General features: G+C 38.8%; 1 protein-coding gene across 1 annotated transcript in view; it reads right to left on the bottom strand.

Moving 5' to 3' along the window:
- Positions 1 to 5,393: 5,393 nt before the first annotated feature.
- EPHA5 (EPH receptor A5) overlaps positions 5,394 to 18,882 on the bottom strand; it is a gene marked incomplete at its 3' end in the record, with an annotated part of 190,333 nt that continues 176,844 nt past the window's right edge. Inside the window, exons 13-15 of the mRNA XM_083378998.1 lie at positions 13,948 to 14,097; positions 7,766 to 7,959; positions 5,394 to 5,553 (exon numbers count right to left, since the gene is read on the bottom strand). Coding sequence (XP_083235124.1) covers positions 5,394 to 5,553; positions 7,766 to 7,959; positions 13,948 to 14,097 — 504 coding nt within the window. The remainder of the gene's footprint in view (positions 5,554 to 7,765; positions 7,960 to 13,947; positions 14,098 to 18,882) is intronic.

The following is an 18,882-nucleotide window of genomic DNA, read 5'->3' as shown; positions in this document are numbered from 1 at the left end:
TTTTCTTATTCATTTGAAGGAATCTTGTTTGCCATTCACACTTTAAAGTTTGCCACTCAAACTACCATACAATCTTAAAAATCTTGGTACAGAAGCTTTATCTTTCTCGCTCACCTGTTTAGTTCAGGGCAAACACAATGCCTTCACAAAGACTGAGGTCCTCATTTCTAATAATCAGACTATTTTTCTATGTAACATTCAACCTCCTTCTTGCCTGGGTTCAGATTGCATGATAAAAGTTCTGGGAAAGCAGCAAAACCAAATAATGAATTTTAAATAATGTTGAATGGTGAAATCTATTTTAAAGTGCTGAATTTTGATTTTTCCTGATCTTCCCAAGTCCCAGCTCTGGAACAATATGAATACTCAACCCTAGTAGGTATGTTAAAAACACAATTAAATCCAAACATTTCCCATGTTTCTTTCTTCTTCTAAATAGTTAACCACAATCACTTGTTTTCTGGGAAATTGCAATTTACTTTGAGTTTAGAATAAAGATGCATATTTTCCTATCCAAACATGTTCTCAGGAGTTCAGCTGTTATAAATAATTTGAAGGTCCCATGTTTTTTCTTGAAGTTGCTGCTTATCCTTAAGAACAGAGTAAATTGTCATGATTTCTTTTGTTCTAGGAAATATTTGAGAAATTCAACAAGAGATTCAGTTTAACATAAGGATTTCAAATAGAGGTTTAACCAGTCATTTGGAGATTAAATAGCCATTTTTCTGTTGTTGTTTTTTAAAAAATTGGATCTTCAATGTGACCATGGGTTTAGAGGTAATGGCCTAGTGTACCTTTCCAACTCTATGATTCTATGACAAGAAGAGCTATATTACCCTCCTGGTTTCCTCATGGAAACTGACTAATCCAGAAAATGTTTCAATTATATCACATGAAACTATTACTCATTTATTAATAAGTTTGAGTTTTTATTGTAAATATTTTCTTTTGTTGCAATAGTTGGGGTTTTTGTTTTTCTGCTATATTTTATATTTGCAATAAAGAATGACTTATCAATTAATTGAAAGTAATTTTTTTTGGTATCTATACATGAAAATGTGTTTTATACCATACACATATGGACTGAAAAGTATAAAAATACAATAATACAGGAACTTAATTATTTAACTAGTTGAATGTTTTGTCTACATCAAATAATCCATTCAGGTTTCAAATAAATTATCATAGCCAGTTTAATTACAAAATACAATCTGTGATTCAGAAAGTATGTAAGTGAGCTTTGATTTATTTGTTTTATCTTATATTTTAATGTCTCAAGTGGACCGTGGATTTTCAATAAAAATTGAAGCATATTTTTAAAACTGAAATACAAAAATTATAGCTGATGAAATCTAAAAGTGACATTATTTATGATAGGAATAATGGGCAGAACAAATTAAAGATACAGTTGGTAATAATAAATCACTTATTTTGATGCTTTGTTTTTAAAGTAGATGGATGGTTGGCTTAATGTAAGATGTCAGATATACCCAACTTCTACTCAACCTGACAAGATAAAAATTCTTCCACAATGAACTTGCCTCCAAAATGGGTGAAAGGAGAAGACATTGCTTTCAAATCTTTCCACAGAATCATAGAGTTGGAAGGGGACATTTTAGCCATTAGGTCCAATCCTATTCTCAATGTAGGAATCAATTGTCAGAAATATACACTTTTTTTTTGCACAAAATCCCACTATCTTGAGCAAGAAGTGCATGACCTTGGTCATCTTTGACTTTGGCTTCCAAGAAGCTTAACCTAACGTGGGGTCTGGTTTATATATGCAGCAGGCTGTTGAGACAAAAGAAGGTAATGTTGGTGACTATAAAACCAGATCAAGAAGAAGATATCAAGCATCTCTTTACTGTGAAATGCTTACACTCCATTTTCAGGGAACTTAAGCTAGGAGCATTAAAAATGTGAAATTTTATGGCAGTCTGAAGAAGGATCTTTCTCTTTCTCATTTAGGAGTTTCTCATAGCCAGAACTCTAATGTAAGGTAGCACAACAAATCCCTTTTATTCTTATGGCTTTATGGACAGAAGGATTTGAGATGGATTAGCAGAATGATGTTATCTTAATATTTTATCTATAAATAGTTTCCATACAATATTGTTTTATTGTATAACTAGTGTAGAAAATAAAGAAAGACAAAATGTTTTTCAATAAATTCTGTGATATTAATAGTGAGCCTACAGAAATAGGTGATGCAAATATGGAGAAAGAGAAAACTGGAATTTTCATTCTATAACTATTCAGCCCAGTCTAATTCTTATCTTAATTTTCTGCTTGAATAATATCAACAGTCTAATTTCTATTAGTGCACATTTATACAATACTAATGTAGTATTCTTGGCCTTCACCAAGATTCTGAAATTATAGTTTGGTTGAGTACATCAAAAATTGCTTTCCAAAGATCCTAAGGCCTGCACACAAAAAACTATAGGTCTCAGAATTCTGGGATTTGTAGATACAATTTCAAAGGCACTGGGTTGGAGAAAAGCAGAATGTGGAAGAAATAAACTTTCAGTCTCTATTATCTACAGCTTAATGATAAATTTTGTTAAATATTCATTTTAACAGTTAACTTTTCTGTATGATTCTGACTGATCTCATAGAAAATTCCACTAGTATGAGCTCCTACACACACACACACACACACACACACACACACACACACACACACACACACACAGTTCACATACATGGAACCTGAAACTAATTGGATTAAATTTTAAATAAAGCATTAAAACCTGAGGATGAGCACTAGAAACAGCAGAAAACACTATTTTACATGTTTGACTCAGTTAAGGGATAGTATATTCCACCTAGTTTTAAGCACCTCTACCTGTAAATCTATTTTTTCTAAAAGCCAACATCTCTTTAAAAATTGGTAATATTGTTACTTTTGTTAATTTGTACAATATGACAACTTAAAAAATTGAAATTATTTCAGGGGCATGATGTTTTAAAAATAATATTGTTTGGCATTTATAAATATTTTATTAATTTTCTAATTTTACAGAAATACGTAATAAACAACTTGTTGTCTGGGTCCATTAGCAATTCAGTGGTTTATATCAACTTCTTCGATCTAGATCTAATATTACACCATCAAATGTTTCCTCTCTTCTTCCAATAGTACCTGTTTTGCCACACTAGGCAAATACAATTCTTATTGTTATTAATAAATAATATTTTTATATAATTGAAGGGAAAACATGACATCCACTATCAAAATTATAATACATGCTAAAGAATTAATAATTCATATAATAGTCAGTAAGGCAGAAATTAATGTCTATATTATTTAACATAAGTGCAAATACCCAATCAGAAAGATACTTGTAAAAATATAGGACATACCCAAATTCTTATATGATTGATACATACATAACAGACAAGAGAGTATCAGGAAAATCCAAATTTATAATACCAGTGCAGGAATTCAGAAAATTCAACATATTTTCTTATTTCCTTTTCATAGTTAAGACATTTGCTAAAAGTAGATTCTGTTTCTATGTTTGATGCTTTATAAACCCCAGCTGTACTATATATTTATTTTTAAAATTGACTATTGTTAAAGCCAGAACTGGATCTGAGATTATCCAATAAAATAGACTTTAGAAACAAATGAAAAATATTGAAACAGCTGACGCAGGTTCAGGGAAGATGAAGTATTCAAGCACAGCCAAGGAGCTATGACACATTCATCATATTTCACAGTTTAAAATATAAGCAGGGAGATGTTTTGTGTCCTAATTTTCACTCTGCTGCTGAGAAGAAGTCCTCTGATGTTAAATCAAACAAATAAATAAATAAAGCAAACCATATACTTTTAAATGAACAGCAGATTGTTGAAGATCTCCCGTAGAGCCAGGATTAATTTGCATCCTTGAGCAGTAAGAAGAGAGAATGTTGTGCTTAAAAGGGTTGTGTGTGAAGATCAATAATACAATGCAAATATTATTTTTTTAAAAAAACAACCTAACATAGATGACATTGACAAGCATTTTTTTTTAGTTTGGAGCCCAGAGAAGCCAGAGAAAATGAAGGCATTTATTAAATTTCATTATAATTATAGGGAGGTGGGGGAAAGAAACATTTTCACAATTTATTTTTTGTAAAAACAAACAAACAAAGAAACAAACAGTGAATTCGGTTTTCCCACATCTCACTTTCATTTTGGCAAAGCTGCCTTTAACAGAAAGGATTCCACATCTTGCCATGTCAGTCAAGACCTCTGACCTTCCTGTATTTTAATCAAGATCTTCTCTGTTTGGAGCAGGACAAATATGTGACCCTCCTGGTATTGTCACTCTCAAATGAAAGTCAGGGTGTTTTTCTGGTTTTTGAACTCTTCGCTCAGGAATGTTCACTGCATATGTTTTCCTATTGGACCCTTTTTTGATTTCATAGAGACCTCAAGAGGAAACGAGGCCTTAATTTTTAAAGTCAGCAATGTGTCAAATCTCTGATAAGAGAAAGCCTCGTCCCTTGCAGTAGCCTCCCTATATTTCTGTATCCTTGTAAAGGACAAATATCCCTTCTTAACATAAGCTTGCCTCATATCACTGCACAAAGACAGAGGAAATATTCATTCTGCTCACGTTTTAATCTGAATTTATGTATTCTGAATTTCCTAAATCAAGACATAGACTGAAACTTTTCCAACTGTTATAATGTTAAAAATATACAAAAATGTGTATGTTACAAAAATGCAATAAATTTGAAAAATATATTTGAATATAAATATATATGTACATACACACACATACATACATATACAATTTTTCAAAATGTTAAAAGAAAAATCACTTGGAAAAAATTTAAGATGGAAAATATGATAACGTGAGTGAAAGAGTCACAATAACTCTACTGAGCAAAGTAGCAAACCTAGAGAAAATAATAGTGATTAGATCTGCTCCAAAATTATTAGATTTTCTGCACAGGAACTTGTTGCCATATCCTGGATAACAGGGAAGTGGGATTATTCCTCTGCATTTTTTTCTGAGATGTTTGCAGTCAAGCCTTTTTTTCCCCCTTGAAAATCCTTACACCTTGTACAGTTAGGATGAAAGTACCTTTATTATATGAAAAGCAGGACACACCTTATGCCAAAATTGGCATGCTGTTGAAATGATCAAAGTCACACGAACCAATTATTAGTGCAAAGTTACTAATGTTATCTTTTCAACAACTGTGATACCTACAAATCAATGTTATCTCTGATATGCTATCATTTATATAGGATATAAATGAGTTTTCCCTAGAGTCAAATTGCAATTAAAAAAAATCTTAAATGCTTTCAATTGTTTTCTACCTTTATTTTTAATTGACTTCCAACCCAAAGTGCTCTCCCTTGTATCAGTGGAAATGATCAGGAATTCTACTCACTCCAGTGTCACCTGAGCCACAGCATCCATGGAACTGTATCCATTTTCCATGAAAATCTCTGTGTACCGTCCCATTTTGATGGCTTCCAGCCATTCACCTACAGATCTGTAGACCCCATTTCCAAGTGGGCTGTGTTCCCCTAATAAATTTGAAATTCTAAAAGAGAAACCAAGGTACACATTAAAACAATCTTTTTAAAAAGTTGGATGTAAGATTATTGCACATGAAGGAAGACCAGCAAACAGAGTTGTGTAGTAACCCTGGAGGTGCCCAAGATTAGATTTTGTGCCTAACTATTTCAAAGCTTTACTTCACAGCTAGCTATATAAATATTCTACAGGTCAATTTTAGGAGGGATCATTTCCTCACACTCCCTGATTTTTAAAATCTAATTTATTTATTTAAATTTATTGGCTGCTCAACTCCAGTGGACTCTGGGCAGCATACAAAGTTTTTTAAAAAGCCTAGAGCATAAAAATAGCAAGAAACATTTAAACAACAAGCAGCCCAGACTAAAATACTCTGCTACAGGAACCCACAAAACAAAAAACAGGCCTTTAAATAATGACAAACATCAAGTCCAGGATTGGGGCATTTTTTTGATTTCATATCATTGATTTTTGGGGGGGAGGTGATATTTTTTCTCAAATTGATTCACCTATTAAAATTATAATATGTTGATACTGTAACATTAGAAACTGATCTTCATAACTGGCTAATATACAGACAGCATTAAGAGTGAGTGATGTGATTTACTCACAATCTTCCCAACTTAGCCTAACAAAAACTTTGCAAAGTGACAGTGAGGATCTACTAAACAGTCAGAGAGCTAGATTGGTCCTACATACATAATTTATATAAGGAGCTTTCTGGGTTTTATATTTTGTGGGTTTCTTTTCAAAGCTGCAGAAGAATATGCTATTGCATTATGTCTACTGCCATTGTTCCTATAATGTCACAGAGTTCTTAAAATTCAGAAAGCTTATGAATGTAATAAATAAACAAAATAAAATAATTAATCATCCATCAAGATAAATGTAGCACATCTTCTTACATAATGCATTCTATTTGATGGATATGGTAGGTGCTAATACTGACATAAATTGTTATGAATTTTTAATCACATTTCTTTAAATAATATCAGCATTTGTCAATTTTCTAAGGAACTTATACTAAATTGCAATATTCAGGTGATAAAATTAATTGGAGGCCAATTATTAAATTATACAGGCCACAGTCATCATGGAATGTTTTTGAGTAGGAAAATATAGAAAAAGAGGAATGGCAAAAAGAAAGGAAGGAAATAAAATAGAGAAAATATCTATGTCCTGCACATTAAAAAAATATCTTTAGATCTTTATTATTTTTTTAAAAAAGCTTATAAACAGGTGTGGCAGATTTGCTCATTTTTGTTATTATTATAAAAATATAATTACAATAGATGTTATTTTTTCCAAATAAACCATAGGGATTGGATTTTCAATAACCCAGGCATAGCTTAGTTTTCAAATATTTGAACTATATTTTGATTTTTTTTATTTTTCTGTTCTTTGAACATGCAGCATTATAAAGTTGTTAAATGCATTCCTATTTTAAATACAACAATCTATAAACCAAGGACAGTGAGCCTTTAGCCCTCTGATTTTGATGAACTACAGCTTGTATATTCCTACATTACTGCATTATTGAACATGTTGGCTGGAGTTACTGCCATCAATGATTCAAAATCATCTCATGAATTTTGCTTTTCTATCCATGCTGCAATCTTTATATTAAATCAGAATATTGATTTTGATTAGGTGCCCAATCAGTTGCCTGTTGTCAGTTCAACCAATTAGTTATATATACATATTTTAACTTATTATAATTTGATTATAACTAAGAGCATAATTATAACAAAGAGCGTGAATTCTGAAACTTGCTATAAGCTCTATTCCTCACTATAACAGAAGTATTAAAGTATTAAAATTGGCCAGTTTTGTAAATATGGCACATTCTGTAAAAATAAAAAAATAATGGATTCTTTTAAATTTGTTTTCAAAAACAAAATATACATATCACAAGTAGTAAAATATTTATCCATTTAATTTAACTTTGATTTCATTTTCAAGAAATAAAAAAATGCTGTTGAAATTTGAGGTTCTGGGAGCCTACAACTAGCTCATGTTTCCTACATTCTCCATTTCTGTTTTGGAACAACACATGTAAACATGAAACAACTAAGGGTAGGTACTTTTGTACCATCTCTTTCCAAATGAGAAAAATAGCTTGTATTTTGACAATAATCAAAAACTGAGATATTTCATCAAACCAGAGAGACATACCATCAATGAAAGAAAGATAGCATAGCATGAATTTGATTTTATACCTGCTTGATGTGTTCACCAATGTTTTCAGGCTACTGGGATTCCGAATGAGCTTTTCCAATATGCAGACTATTTCATCAAATTTGGGCCTGTTATTTCGGTCCTTCTGCCAGGAATCTAACATTAGCTGATAGAGAGCAGCTGGGCAGTCCATGGGACTTGGCAAACGATAACCTTCTTCAACAGCCTTAATCACCTAAGGAAAAAATAATCAAATTCCTGAATGTTCTTCTTTAATAAAAATAATTGTAATCAAGATTCCCCTGACAATGCAGCACATGGATTTCTGTTGTTAAAGCATTCAGACCATGTTCCTGCTGATAACATTAAGTCTATATAAATGATGGTATGAAAAACTATATATTTGGAAAACTCTATCCATATTATTTACAATATCATGCAAGAATTTTTATTATATCTTCACCATGGAATAGTGCTACTAGAATCCAATAATATAGGAAAAAAATTACACAGCCAGCACTGGCATTGGTAATATCAAAAACTATAAATTCTCTAACTCAGTTTCAGATAAATAAAACTTCCCAAACCCTTGAGTTTTTGTAAATGAATTTATATCTGACTCCAGCCTATCAGGTTGTTAACTTTTTCAGGAACACAGCCAACTCCCAAAACTTTTTATAATCGCAGCCAAATATTTCTAACTATTTTTCACAGAAACAATAACATTTACTGACCTACTACTAATGTCTATATCACAGAGCACATCAAACCATTTATTACACCTCTCAGGTTTGTCTACGTAGGAAAAGAAAAATTCCATGAATAAAACTCCTAAAGGGGAAAATAACTCAAGAAGCATGGGAAACATTGAAAAATATGATCATAAAAGCCAAGTCCAATATAAAACCACTAAAAATGAAAAGCAAGAAATCCAAGAAGAAACCAGCATGGTTGCACAAAGTTCTCTCTGATACACTGCAAGACAAAAAGTATAAGCACAAAAAATGGAAAGAGGGACACATAACTAAGGGAGAATATCAGCAGATAGCCCAAATCTGCAAAGATGAAGCCAAGAATGCAAGGGTCAGAATTAACAAAGACTTGCAACAAAAGTCAAGGATAATAAAAAAGTTTCTTTCAATATAAAAAGAAAAAGAAAAAAGTCAAGGAAACAGTCTGTCCACTAAAGAGAGAAAATGGCAAGGAAGTAACAGGCAGTAGAGAGAAAGCAGAACTGCTTAATTCATTCTTCACATAAAAAGAAATTATTGCCCAACATACCACAAAAAACTACTACAAAAGGGAGACTAGAAATAGAAATTAAAATAAGCAAGAAAATGGTTTTGCATATTCATCATTTGACCCTGATCAATATAAATCACTAGGACCTGACAGATTACGTCCCAGAGTTCTGAAGCAGCTGGCAGATGTAATCTCAGAACCATTGTACCATCTCTTTCAAAAATCCTGGCGTACCGGGGAATTGCCAGAGGATTGGAAAAGGGCTGATGTGATTATTATCTTCAAAAAAGGAAAAATAACAAACCCAGGAAACTACACACCAATCAGCTTAACATCAATACCTGGGAAGATAACCGGAAAAAATAATAAAAAATCAGGTCTGTGAATATCTCAAAACAAATAAAGTCATAACTAGAAGCCAGCATGGGTTTGTTAAAAGCAAATCATGCCAAACCAATCTTATTTCATTCTTTGACAAAGTGACTAAATTAGTAGACCAGCAAAATGTGATTGACATATTATACCTAGAATTCAGTAAGGCAAAGTAGACCACAACCCACTTCTTGGTAAGCTAAAAAAATATGGGATAGGCTGCATCACCACTAGATGGATTTGTAACTGGCTGAAAAACCGTACTCCATGAGTAGTCCTTAATGGTACTACTTCTAAATGTAGGGAAGGAGTGGGATACAATAAAGTTCCATTTTAAGCCCAATACAGTATCTTCACAAATGACTTAGATGAAGGAACAGAAGGAGAACTCATCCAATTTGCAGATGACACTAACTTGGCAACAATAGTCACCATGCCAGAAGACAAGCTCAGGATCCAAAAAGATCTTCACAGACTTGAACAATAGGCCCTATCCAACAAGTTAAATGTGGGGAAAAGCAAGGTTTTACACCTAGGCAGGAAGAATCAAAAGCATAAGTACAGATTAGGTTAAACATAGCTCAAAAACAGTAACTGTGAGAGGGATTTTGGATTCTGTGTGGACAATCATTTAAACATGAGTCAGCTGTGTGCAGCAGCAGCCAAAAAAACTAATATGACCCTTGGTTGTATAAACAGAGGCATAGAATTAAAAGCACGTGAAGTATTAGTACTGCTTTATAAATCTTTAATAAGACTGCACCTGGAATACTACATCCAGTTTGGTTACCACACTACAAAAAAGATGTTGAGACTGAAAAACTTCAGAGAGGAGCAACTAAAATGATGAAAGGCCTGGAGACAAAAAAAAAATATGAAGAATGGTTGCAGGAATTGGGTATGGTTAATCTAGAGCAGGGGTGTCAGACTGCCGGCCCACGGCCAGATGCATCTTGAAGAAACTGCACCCACCCCATTGCCGGCAATGGCAAAAAAGCTCTGATACGTCACATGACATCAGGTGACATCGCGAGTTTAACATGTCTGGTCTATAGAAAAGGATGACTAGGAATGACATGACAGCAGTATTCCAGTATTTGAGGGGCTGCCACAAAGAAGAGGGGGTCAACTTATTTTCCAAAGCACCAGAGGGCAAGACAAGAAACAATGGATGGAAACTAATCAATTAGAGAAGCAACTCTGAATTAAGGAGAAACTTCCTAACAGTAAGGACAGGTAACCAATGGAATAGCTTGCTTTCAGAAGTTGTAGGTGCTTCATCATTGTAGGTTTTTAAGAAAAGACCGGACAACAGCCTATCTGAAATGGTATAGGGCAGGGGTAGGCAACCTTGGCTCTTTTATGACTCGTGGACTTCAACTCCCAGAATTCCTGAGCCATGGCTGACTCAGGAATTCTGGGAGTTGAAGTCCACGAGTCATAAAAGAGCCACAGTTGCCTATCCCTGGTATAGGGTCTCCTGCCTTAGCAGGGGATTGGACTAGAAGATCTCCAAGGTCCCTTCCAGCTCTATTTTGATTGATTGATTAAATTGTAGTAAATGTAATTATAGGATTATAATTACTTACAGAAAGGGAAGGAAAATAAAGTGCCAGAGTATGGAAAAAAAATTCTGAAAACATATACACAGATGGACAAATGTTTGTTAATATTTTTATAAAGATTTAGAAGAGGATTATCGAGAAGGTATGCTTATCAAATTTTTACATGACATAAAATTGGGGGGATTGCTAATACCCTAGATGACAGTCTTGAGGTTCCAAAGGATCTTGGTAGAGATGAATGTTGAGTCATATAAGGTCCTGTCCATAGTAAGAAGAATCAGATGCACAGACACAAGATGGCACCTAGCTTAGTAGTAGTACTTGCAAGAAAGATTTGGATGTTCTGGTAGGTCACAGATCAAGTATGTCAGCAGCATGCTACGGCTGCCAAAAGATCCTGTTGATGGTTCTGATCTACGCTGCACTGATCTGATTGCATTGGAACTGAAATACTTCAGTTCAGTTTTGGTTGGCATAATATGAAAAGGATGCTAAGGAACTGGGAAGAGTGCAGAGATAAATGAATGATTTAGCTTGGAGCTAAATCTTATGAAGAATAGGTAGGAGATTAGCATTTTTATCTTAAAGAAGAACCAGTTAAGGGGAGATATGATAGCAGTCTTCCAATTCATATAGGGCTGTCACAGGGCACTGATTTATTCTCCATAGTGCCCAAGGGTAGGAGAAAAACCATGAATAGATGATGCTTTATAGAGAAAGATTCAATCTGAGATAAAGAGGAATGTCCTGACTGTCAGGCCTGTTAAGAAGAGAAATAGCCTATCTTTTGGAATCAACTTGGAAAGCTATTTGACTGGGATTCTCTAAGGATTCCTAACCTGGGCAACGAGTGGATATAAGACTTCCAAGGTCTCTTTCAACCTTATGATTCTATGATTCTGTATGATTGTCTGGGAATAGCTCTTTCTACACATATGATGTTCTGCAATAGTTTGGCATTCAGATGCTGAGAAATAATAGAGTTGTTAATATAAAAAGTAGTGCAGGCAGGGATAATATGCAATTACTTCAATGACAAGTACTTTAGCTCATTTACAATGGAAGCCACTGGTTCTTAATGTTTTTAGAAAAACAAAAATGAAATCAGACATGCAATGTATCTTAATACTGATTAACTTAAAATTATACTAAAATAATGGGAGGTTTAATTACGTATGAAGAATCATCACAGGCAATATGAATCTTAATTGGCTTAACTGGCACCTCTTTTACTAATTAGTAATTCACCCAGAATAATAATTAAACCTGGAACTTGATTACTATCACTAATTCATACTAGCCTATTTGTTAATATATAGTCTGATTGTGGTGATGAGGAAAGATGCAATTAGAGTTAGGGTACAGAATGATGACAAAATTAATCCACAATTATACAGAATATATATATTGCCCTAAGACTCATTTACGGTATGTAAATCTAGGCAGCTCAAAACTATCAATTCTTTTTTCACAAAAGAATCTCTAAGAGGGTCTTCTTGGTGCTCTCTGAGCTTGCTTGTTTTCTTGCAGACGTTTTATTACCTAATGAATTAGGATAATGAAACGTCTGCAAGAAAACAAGCAAGCTCAGAGAGCACCAAGGACTCCTCAATTCAACCCTGAACTACAAATATTTTCTTTCATTAGATTCTCTTTGGTTAGTAATATGCAAGCTCCTGAAGATTAAGGTGTGGGAGTCTGTCAATGTTTCTGAATGGAGTAATAAAAAGTATTCATTCCATGATAGTCCTTATCTCTAAAAATAATACTGATGGACCTTGAATTAAGAACTATTAATGGGATGACGGTATCACTTCCAAGGGAATTTGTCTTGGCTTTGTCGTTTCACTTTATTGCAAATTATGTTTGTGCTACTGAAATGAAAGGCTTGGCAACAAAAGAGATTAAAATGAGAAAGTGGGAATGTTTCCCATTTTTTTTTAAAAAACCACAGCTGCTACCTGGTTGAGCTAGCTTACATGTGTGAAATCTTCATAAATACAACTCCCTACATATTGATCTTCTATGTAGTAAACCTGTGACTTTATAAAATATATATTCAAATAGTATGCTATCACTGTATGTATATTATTTCCAATCTAGTTAAGTTAAAAAGTAAATTGCTATAGAGATATGGATAACTAAACACCTCTCCATAATCTATATCTATGGGCATCAAGACATTGTAACTGAAGTAAATGTTCTGTCAAAGACCAACCAGTCAGTCAGTAAGGGTCTGATGATTCCTCAATTCTAAACACACAGGATTCAGACTTGAAAACAAACAAACATTCTATTTCCACAGTTATTACTCCCAGGAACAATAAAATATTGTATAAATAAAACAGCTCAAAAACATGATAAACCCCATATCAGATTTGATAAATATCTGAAATGATCTCTGGATGCCCCTTATCCAGCAGCAAAATCTTGAAGTTGTCTGGCAGTAACAACAATAGCAGCAAGACTCCAAGAATTTTTCCTATTTCAACATCACAGGTATTCCCAAAAGAGCAGGAAAGTATTAGAAATATCAAGTAGTAGAATTAGCTATCCATGTCTACTCAGAGTGTTGGGACATAACTTTGTTTTTCTACAGGGAGATACCAGCAGTGCATCATAGGATTCAAATAGTGATGCCAGCCCAGATTTGGACTGGGAGCTGTTCCATGTTCTGTACTGATAAGATCTGTCTACATGGCATTATGATTAGATTCTAACAAGCTGATGCTCCAAGTCAGTTCTGGTACTCATAATGGGTTAATCTCATATTTACCACTCAGAATTACTAACTGAAATAAAGCATAAGATCAGCTGCTGTGCCTTATACAAGCCCCTTAATTTTTTATCCATTAATCTTACTTCTCTTCTCCATTTCACTCATTTGAAGATTCCATACTATTTTCAGAATTGACTCTTTTGACAATACCTGTAACTGTACATTTAGGCCTTTAAAATTAAAAATAGAAAATAATTAATATATGCAACATCCTGATTTGATGACTAACATGTTCTCACATAGAGAAGGAAAAGGAAATATTTACATCTTGATTGGTCATCTCCCAGTATGGTCTCTCTCCATAGGACACTACTTCCCACATCACAATCCCATAGCTCCAGACATCACTGGCAGAGGTAAACTTGCGGAAGGCTATAGCTTCAGGAGCTGTCCATCGAATTGGGATTTTCCCTCCCTAGAAATAATATATACATATATATTGTCTCAATTAAATTTTCTTGACGTGTCAAGGATTTTCTAGAGAGAATGAATAGGCAAGCAATTTCTAATGTTTGGAAGGTCTCCTTCTACATTATTGCATCCTTTACATACCTTCAGATATATTAATTGCTGGTATTAAAGGCCTATTTGAATTTAGTTTGCATAACAAGATACAGTGAAATTGACAGCTCAGTTAGGTCATCATAGCTAGTGAAGCAAAATATAAAGAAGCATGCAGTCAACACAGTTTTAAGTCATCAGTTTCTGAATTGTTAACTATATATTTAAAAAATACACATAAAACATCTCATATCACAGTTTTGAGATCAAAGCTGTACTTTGGGCCTGCAAACAAAATGACTCATGATACACAAATTCTGAATTCAAATTATAAGGCCAAGCCCAGTGTCATACCTCTGTCGGAGCCTGAATCTGCTGAGGAAAATGAGCTGGAACGGGACCCTATGGAGGTCAAGGGAGAGGTGCCTGTGGCTTCAAAGGAATGTTGGGAAGAGCAGGCTGAGGCAGGCCAGGGCCTTTCAGGATTGGGACAGGATGAACAGGAGAGACAGAGTTCAGGTGATGAGCAAGGGCCACCCCCTCCTGATCCTAGAGCATAGGGAGTGGAGAGGAGGGAATAATGCAGGCAGGTTCAACTACTCAGGAGGAAAGCGTCCCGCCCATCTCCACAAGGCACACCTGGAGACTGAGACTTAAGGAGATGCTGTGGGGAGAAGCATTTGTCAAGAACAAACGCTGATTCCTTGGAGTTTTGTGTGTTGTTGATGATCTCTTGTTCTGTGTTGTGATTTCTGCTTGGAAACCTGAAAACTCTGATCATTGGACTGACTGACAATGTTGCTTGGATGTTCAAAGACCTCATATTGTATTTTGGCTTCTCTTCTGAAACTGCTCAGGCAAGCTTGTATTTCCACAGACTCATTAGATTTTGGATGTATGTGTCATTTCTTGTTATCTCCGTGGCCTTGAGTAAATTACTCTGCTAATCAGACTGTATGTGAAACTACTTACAGCCAAAGGCGGCTGAAGGTGCATATGTCTTCCTTTGTTTTGAGGCTTGCCAGAAACGTGGGAGCATTTGGGGAAAATTTGGAGCAATTAAAGGACAGTTTGAATTGCCAGTTGACTACATTGCCTCTGCGTTGCGCCCTCAGTCATCACACCCATAACTATTTCTTTGTATGTTGTCTTAGAAAGAAATATTGGCATGTAATTCAACTATTGTTTAATAAGACATATGATAAAAATAGGAAAATGTTAAACAAATGGCTACTCTCAGTGAGAGCATAAGATATAATCATGACTAGGTATTTATTTAATGACATTCATTGATGACATGGTATCAGATACACTATTGTGACATCACCCTATTGTTCCTGTTCTAAGTGGTTTTTTTACCCTGAAATATAAATTAGCATTAGACCTTAATGTCAAGCCCCGTGGGCTCGACATCACGAAGGGAGCTGGGGGAACACCGTGCACACCGCCCGCCCAAGCCTCATGGCGAAAGCCACCCAGAAGCGGCCTGGACAGCAGCGGAATGGCTGTCAGCCACCATGGGCAGTCACACAGAGCCCACGGCTGCATCCCCGAAGGACAGCTGCTCTGGGGCCTTGTGACGCATCGACGCCGACGGAGCTGCCGAGAGGACCCCCAGGCAATCAACAAGACAGCCGTAACTTGTCCTGGGACTTCGCAGCTGCCTGTTCTTCGGTGGCGGCGCCAAGTGGGCCAGAACCAAGCCCGGCTGGCAGGGCATTGTGGGGGGATTGCTGCATTAAGGCGCTGGATGGTGAAGGGGAGCACAATAGGGCTCAAGGGGGCACAACAGGGGAACTTAGGGCATACACTTACCTGAAAGCCATGTGGAAGCCTGGAGGCAGGGGGCGGGATGCTGTACAAGGAGATGGGAGGGGGGCGGGCTTTAAGCAGGCCCAGCCGGATGCTGATCTGCCCAGGGAGGGTGGGGCCAATAACCTTCAATGTTTAAAAAGCGCATTGGGGCAACTAGCTCCCAATGCTGACTTTGTAACTGCCTGGAAATTTCTGGAGTAAAGAGTTCCTCGCTGTCAACCGTTCCACGTTGTCGTCGTTTTTTTTGTTCCAAGCGCGGACGGCTTTGACAGTAAGTCAGCGTTCCCCACAGCGTTCCCTCGTTGCTGTGTTCTGCTCGGGACTCTGAAGCAACTGACATGGCCGAGGGAACTCAAGGGGCTGTGTCTGCAGCGGAGGGAGAGGAGCCGGCTGGGGCTCCAACGCCTCTGGACGTGAGGGAATTAGCAGAGGCTCCACCCGTGGTCCGGCCCAAGGTCCGGGACTCGTGCCCAGTGGGTGAAGGCGCTGGGACCCAGGGGACAGCTGCTCAGGCGAAAACCGGGGAATGGTGGCTCAGTCCGGTACTGGGAGAGATGGAGGCTGGCCAGGAATGGCCACCTAGGCAGAAGGGATAGTTGTTGGAGTTGAGAGAGCACCGCGTTACCAATGAAGGAGGGGAGGAATGGAGCTACTCCACGGCTCCTGGGAGCTATACTATGGATGTCCTGAGGGACCAGTTTGGGAAGCCTCGGCCGTGGACCCCCAACAATCCCGAACTGGAGACTGGCCGCTGGGCTCAGGACAGGCCCGGCCGTGAGCGGCAGAGCCAGACTTGCTTCCGTCTGGCCAGTCCCCATTTCCGGGCCCCGCAGGGCCCTGACACTCCATAGGGGGTTGCCCCTTACCACCGGCCCCAGCGGCTGCTTTGGGTCTGGGGCCTGTGGGGGCGGGTGTCACGGGGGCAGTGGCGCTGTGCTACGCCCAGGACCGCTGGCAGGAGCGCTGGGGTGGCAGCACACAGGGCCTGTAGCGCAAGGTCCAGGTGCTCCAGCGGGACTCTGGGGGGTACCAGCAGCGTGGGGCCCACCACCATTGCCCATGACTTTTGATGGCCATCCCGACCGCTTGGCCCTCTTTCTTAGCCACGTAATCCATCACTTGGACAAGTACGGCCCCGTGTATGCCTCCCAGTGGGCAATGGTGATGGCGGTCACAACAGCACTGCAAGGGGAGGCCGCGGCATGGCTCACTAACCTGTACGGCGACTGCACCAGAGAGCTGGGGGACGTTGGGTTATTCCTCAAGGCATTGCGGATACGCTTCGAGGATGTTACCCGTGTACAGCAGGCTGAGGCCAAGATAGTCAGGCTTCGGCAAAACGGTCGTTCAGCAACGGAATTTGTCCGGGAATTCAGGGAGGTGGCAGGCAAACTCAGATCGTGGCCGGAGCGGATGCTGATCCACCACTTCCGGGCCGGGCTGGACGAACACCTCCAGAGGGCCTGTATCGTCCGCAGAATACCTCCCAGACTCCAGGAATAGCTTCGGGTTGCGGTTGAGCTGGACGTCGGTTTATAGGGCTGCCAGCGGCGCGCAAGGCCCTCAGCGGACACCCGACAAGTCCCGCAGAGGCCGCAAGGGGAGGGGCAAAAACCAGTGTCACCAATGCCAAAGTCTTCAGTACCACCACCCCGGCCCACTCCTCATTGTTTCTGGTGTGACCAACCGGGGCACCGTGTAGCCGACTGTCCCGTACTGGTGCCCCGAGCGGTGGCGGCAGCAACCCCAGCATGGGGTGCAACCCCCGGGCGTTTCATGGAGCGCTCTCAGGCCTCACATCAGGCTTCAGACACGACGCCCAGGAGGAACAACCAAGCGGAGACTGAGAGGCCAATGGAAGTGGACTTAGAGGTCTACGGGAGCGGCGACGGGCCACAGGAAGACCTGATGGTAAGCGCACCAATCAGCCTGTTCACGGTCCCGGTAACACTAATGAACCCCGGTACAGGTGAGACACTGGGGTTCAGGGCCTTGATCGACTTGGGTAGCACGCGGTGTCTTGTCAGTCGAGAGGTGGTGACCAAGCTAGGTGTTGGGGTGGTGCAGCTGGACACTCCGATACGCTTCCAGAAAGTGGATGGGTCCCTCTTGGGGGAAGCACCCATCACGCATGTAACAAAGCCCATACGCCTGGACATGGGGGAGCACTGGGAGAGATTGCGGTTCATCGTGATGCCCTTCATGACTGAGGAGGTGATCCTGGGTCTTGCGTGGCTGGATAGGTGGGGCCCGACTATCTGGTGGGAGGGGGGTGCCAACACCTTCGACTTGGGGTCGGACCCCAACCACCTCACCACAAACACATGGGGGCGGACAAATCGCCGGAAAGGGAAAAAGAAGGTTACAGGGCTGGATCAGGGGTGCGGGTTCCGCCAGAATATGCCGATTTCCTGGAGGTTTTCAGTGAACAAGTGTGATCTCCTGCCACCCCATTGGGACATGGATTGTGCAATCGAGCTGGAGCTGGGGGTCAGGCTGCCTAAGCCACGAATGTACCCTATGGCACCGCGAGAGATGCTGGAGCTCCGGTGTTACATAGACAAGAATCTGGCATGGGGGTTTATCCAGCCTGCTCGCTCATGGACGGCAGTACCCGTTCTCTTCAGGGAGAAGAAGGACGGTGGACTATGGCTGTGCGTGGATTATCGTGGGGTCAACGCGGTATGCGTCAAGCACCTGTACCCACTACCTTTGATGAAGGACATGTCCCACCTGGCCAAGGGGAGGGTGTTCACCCGTTTGGATCTACGAGAGGCTTACTACCGGGTGAGTATAAAGAAAGGTGATGAATGGAAACCAGCGTCCATTCCCGTCGGGTTGGGGAAAGGGGCCCCCGGTCCTGTTCGTAACGGGCACTACGAAG

Source organism: Vipera ursinii, assembly GCF_947247035.1.
Source record: "Vipera ursinii genome assembly, chromosome: Z".
Classification (NCBI taxonomy): Eukaryota; Metazoa; Chordata; class Lepidosauria; order Squamata; family Viperidae; genus Vipera; species Vipera ursinii.
This window is presented reverse-complemented; position numbering and strand designations above follow the sequence as displayed.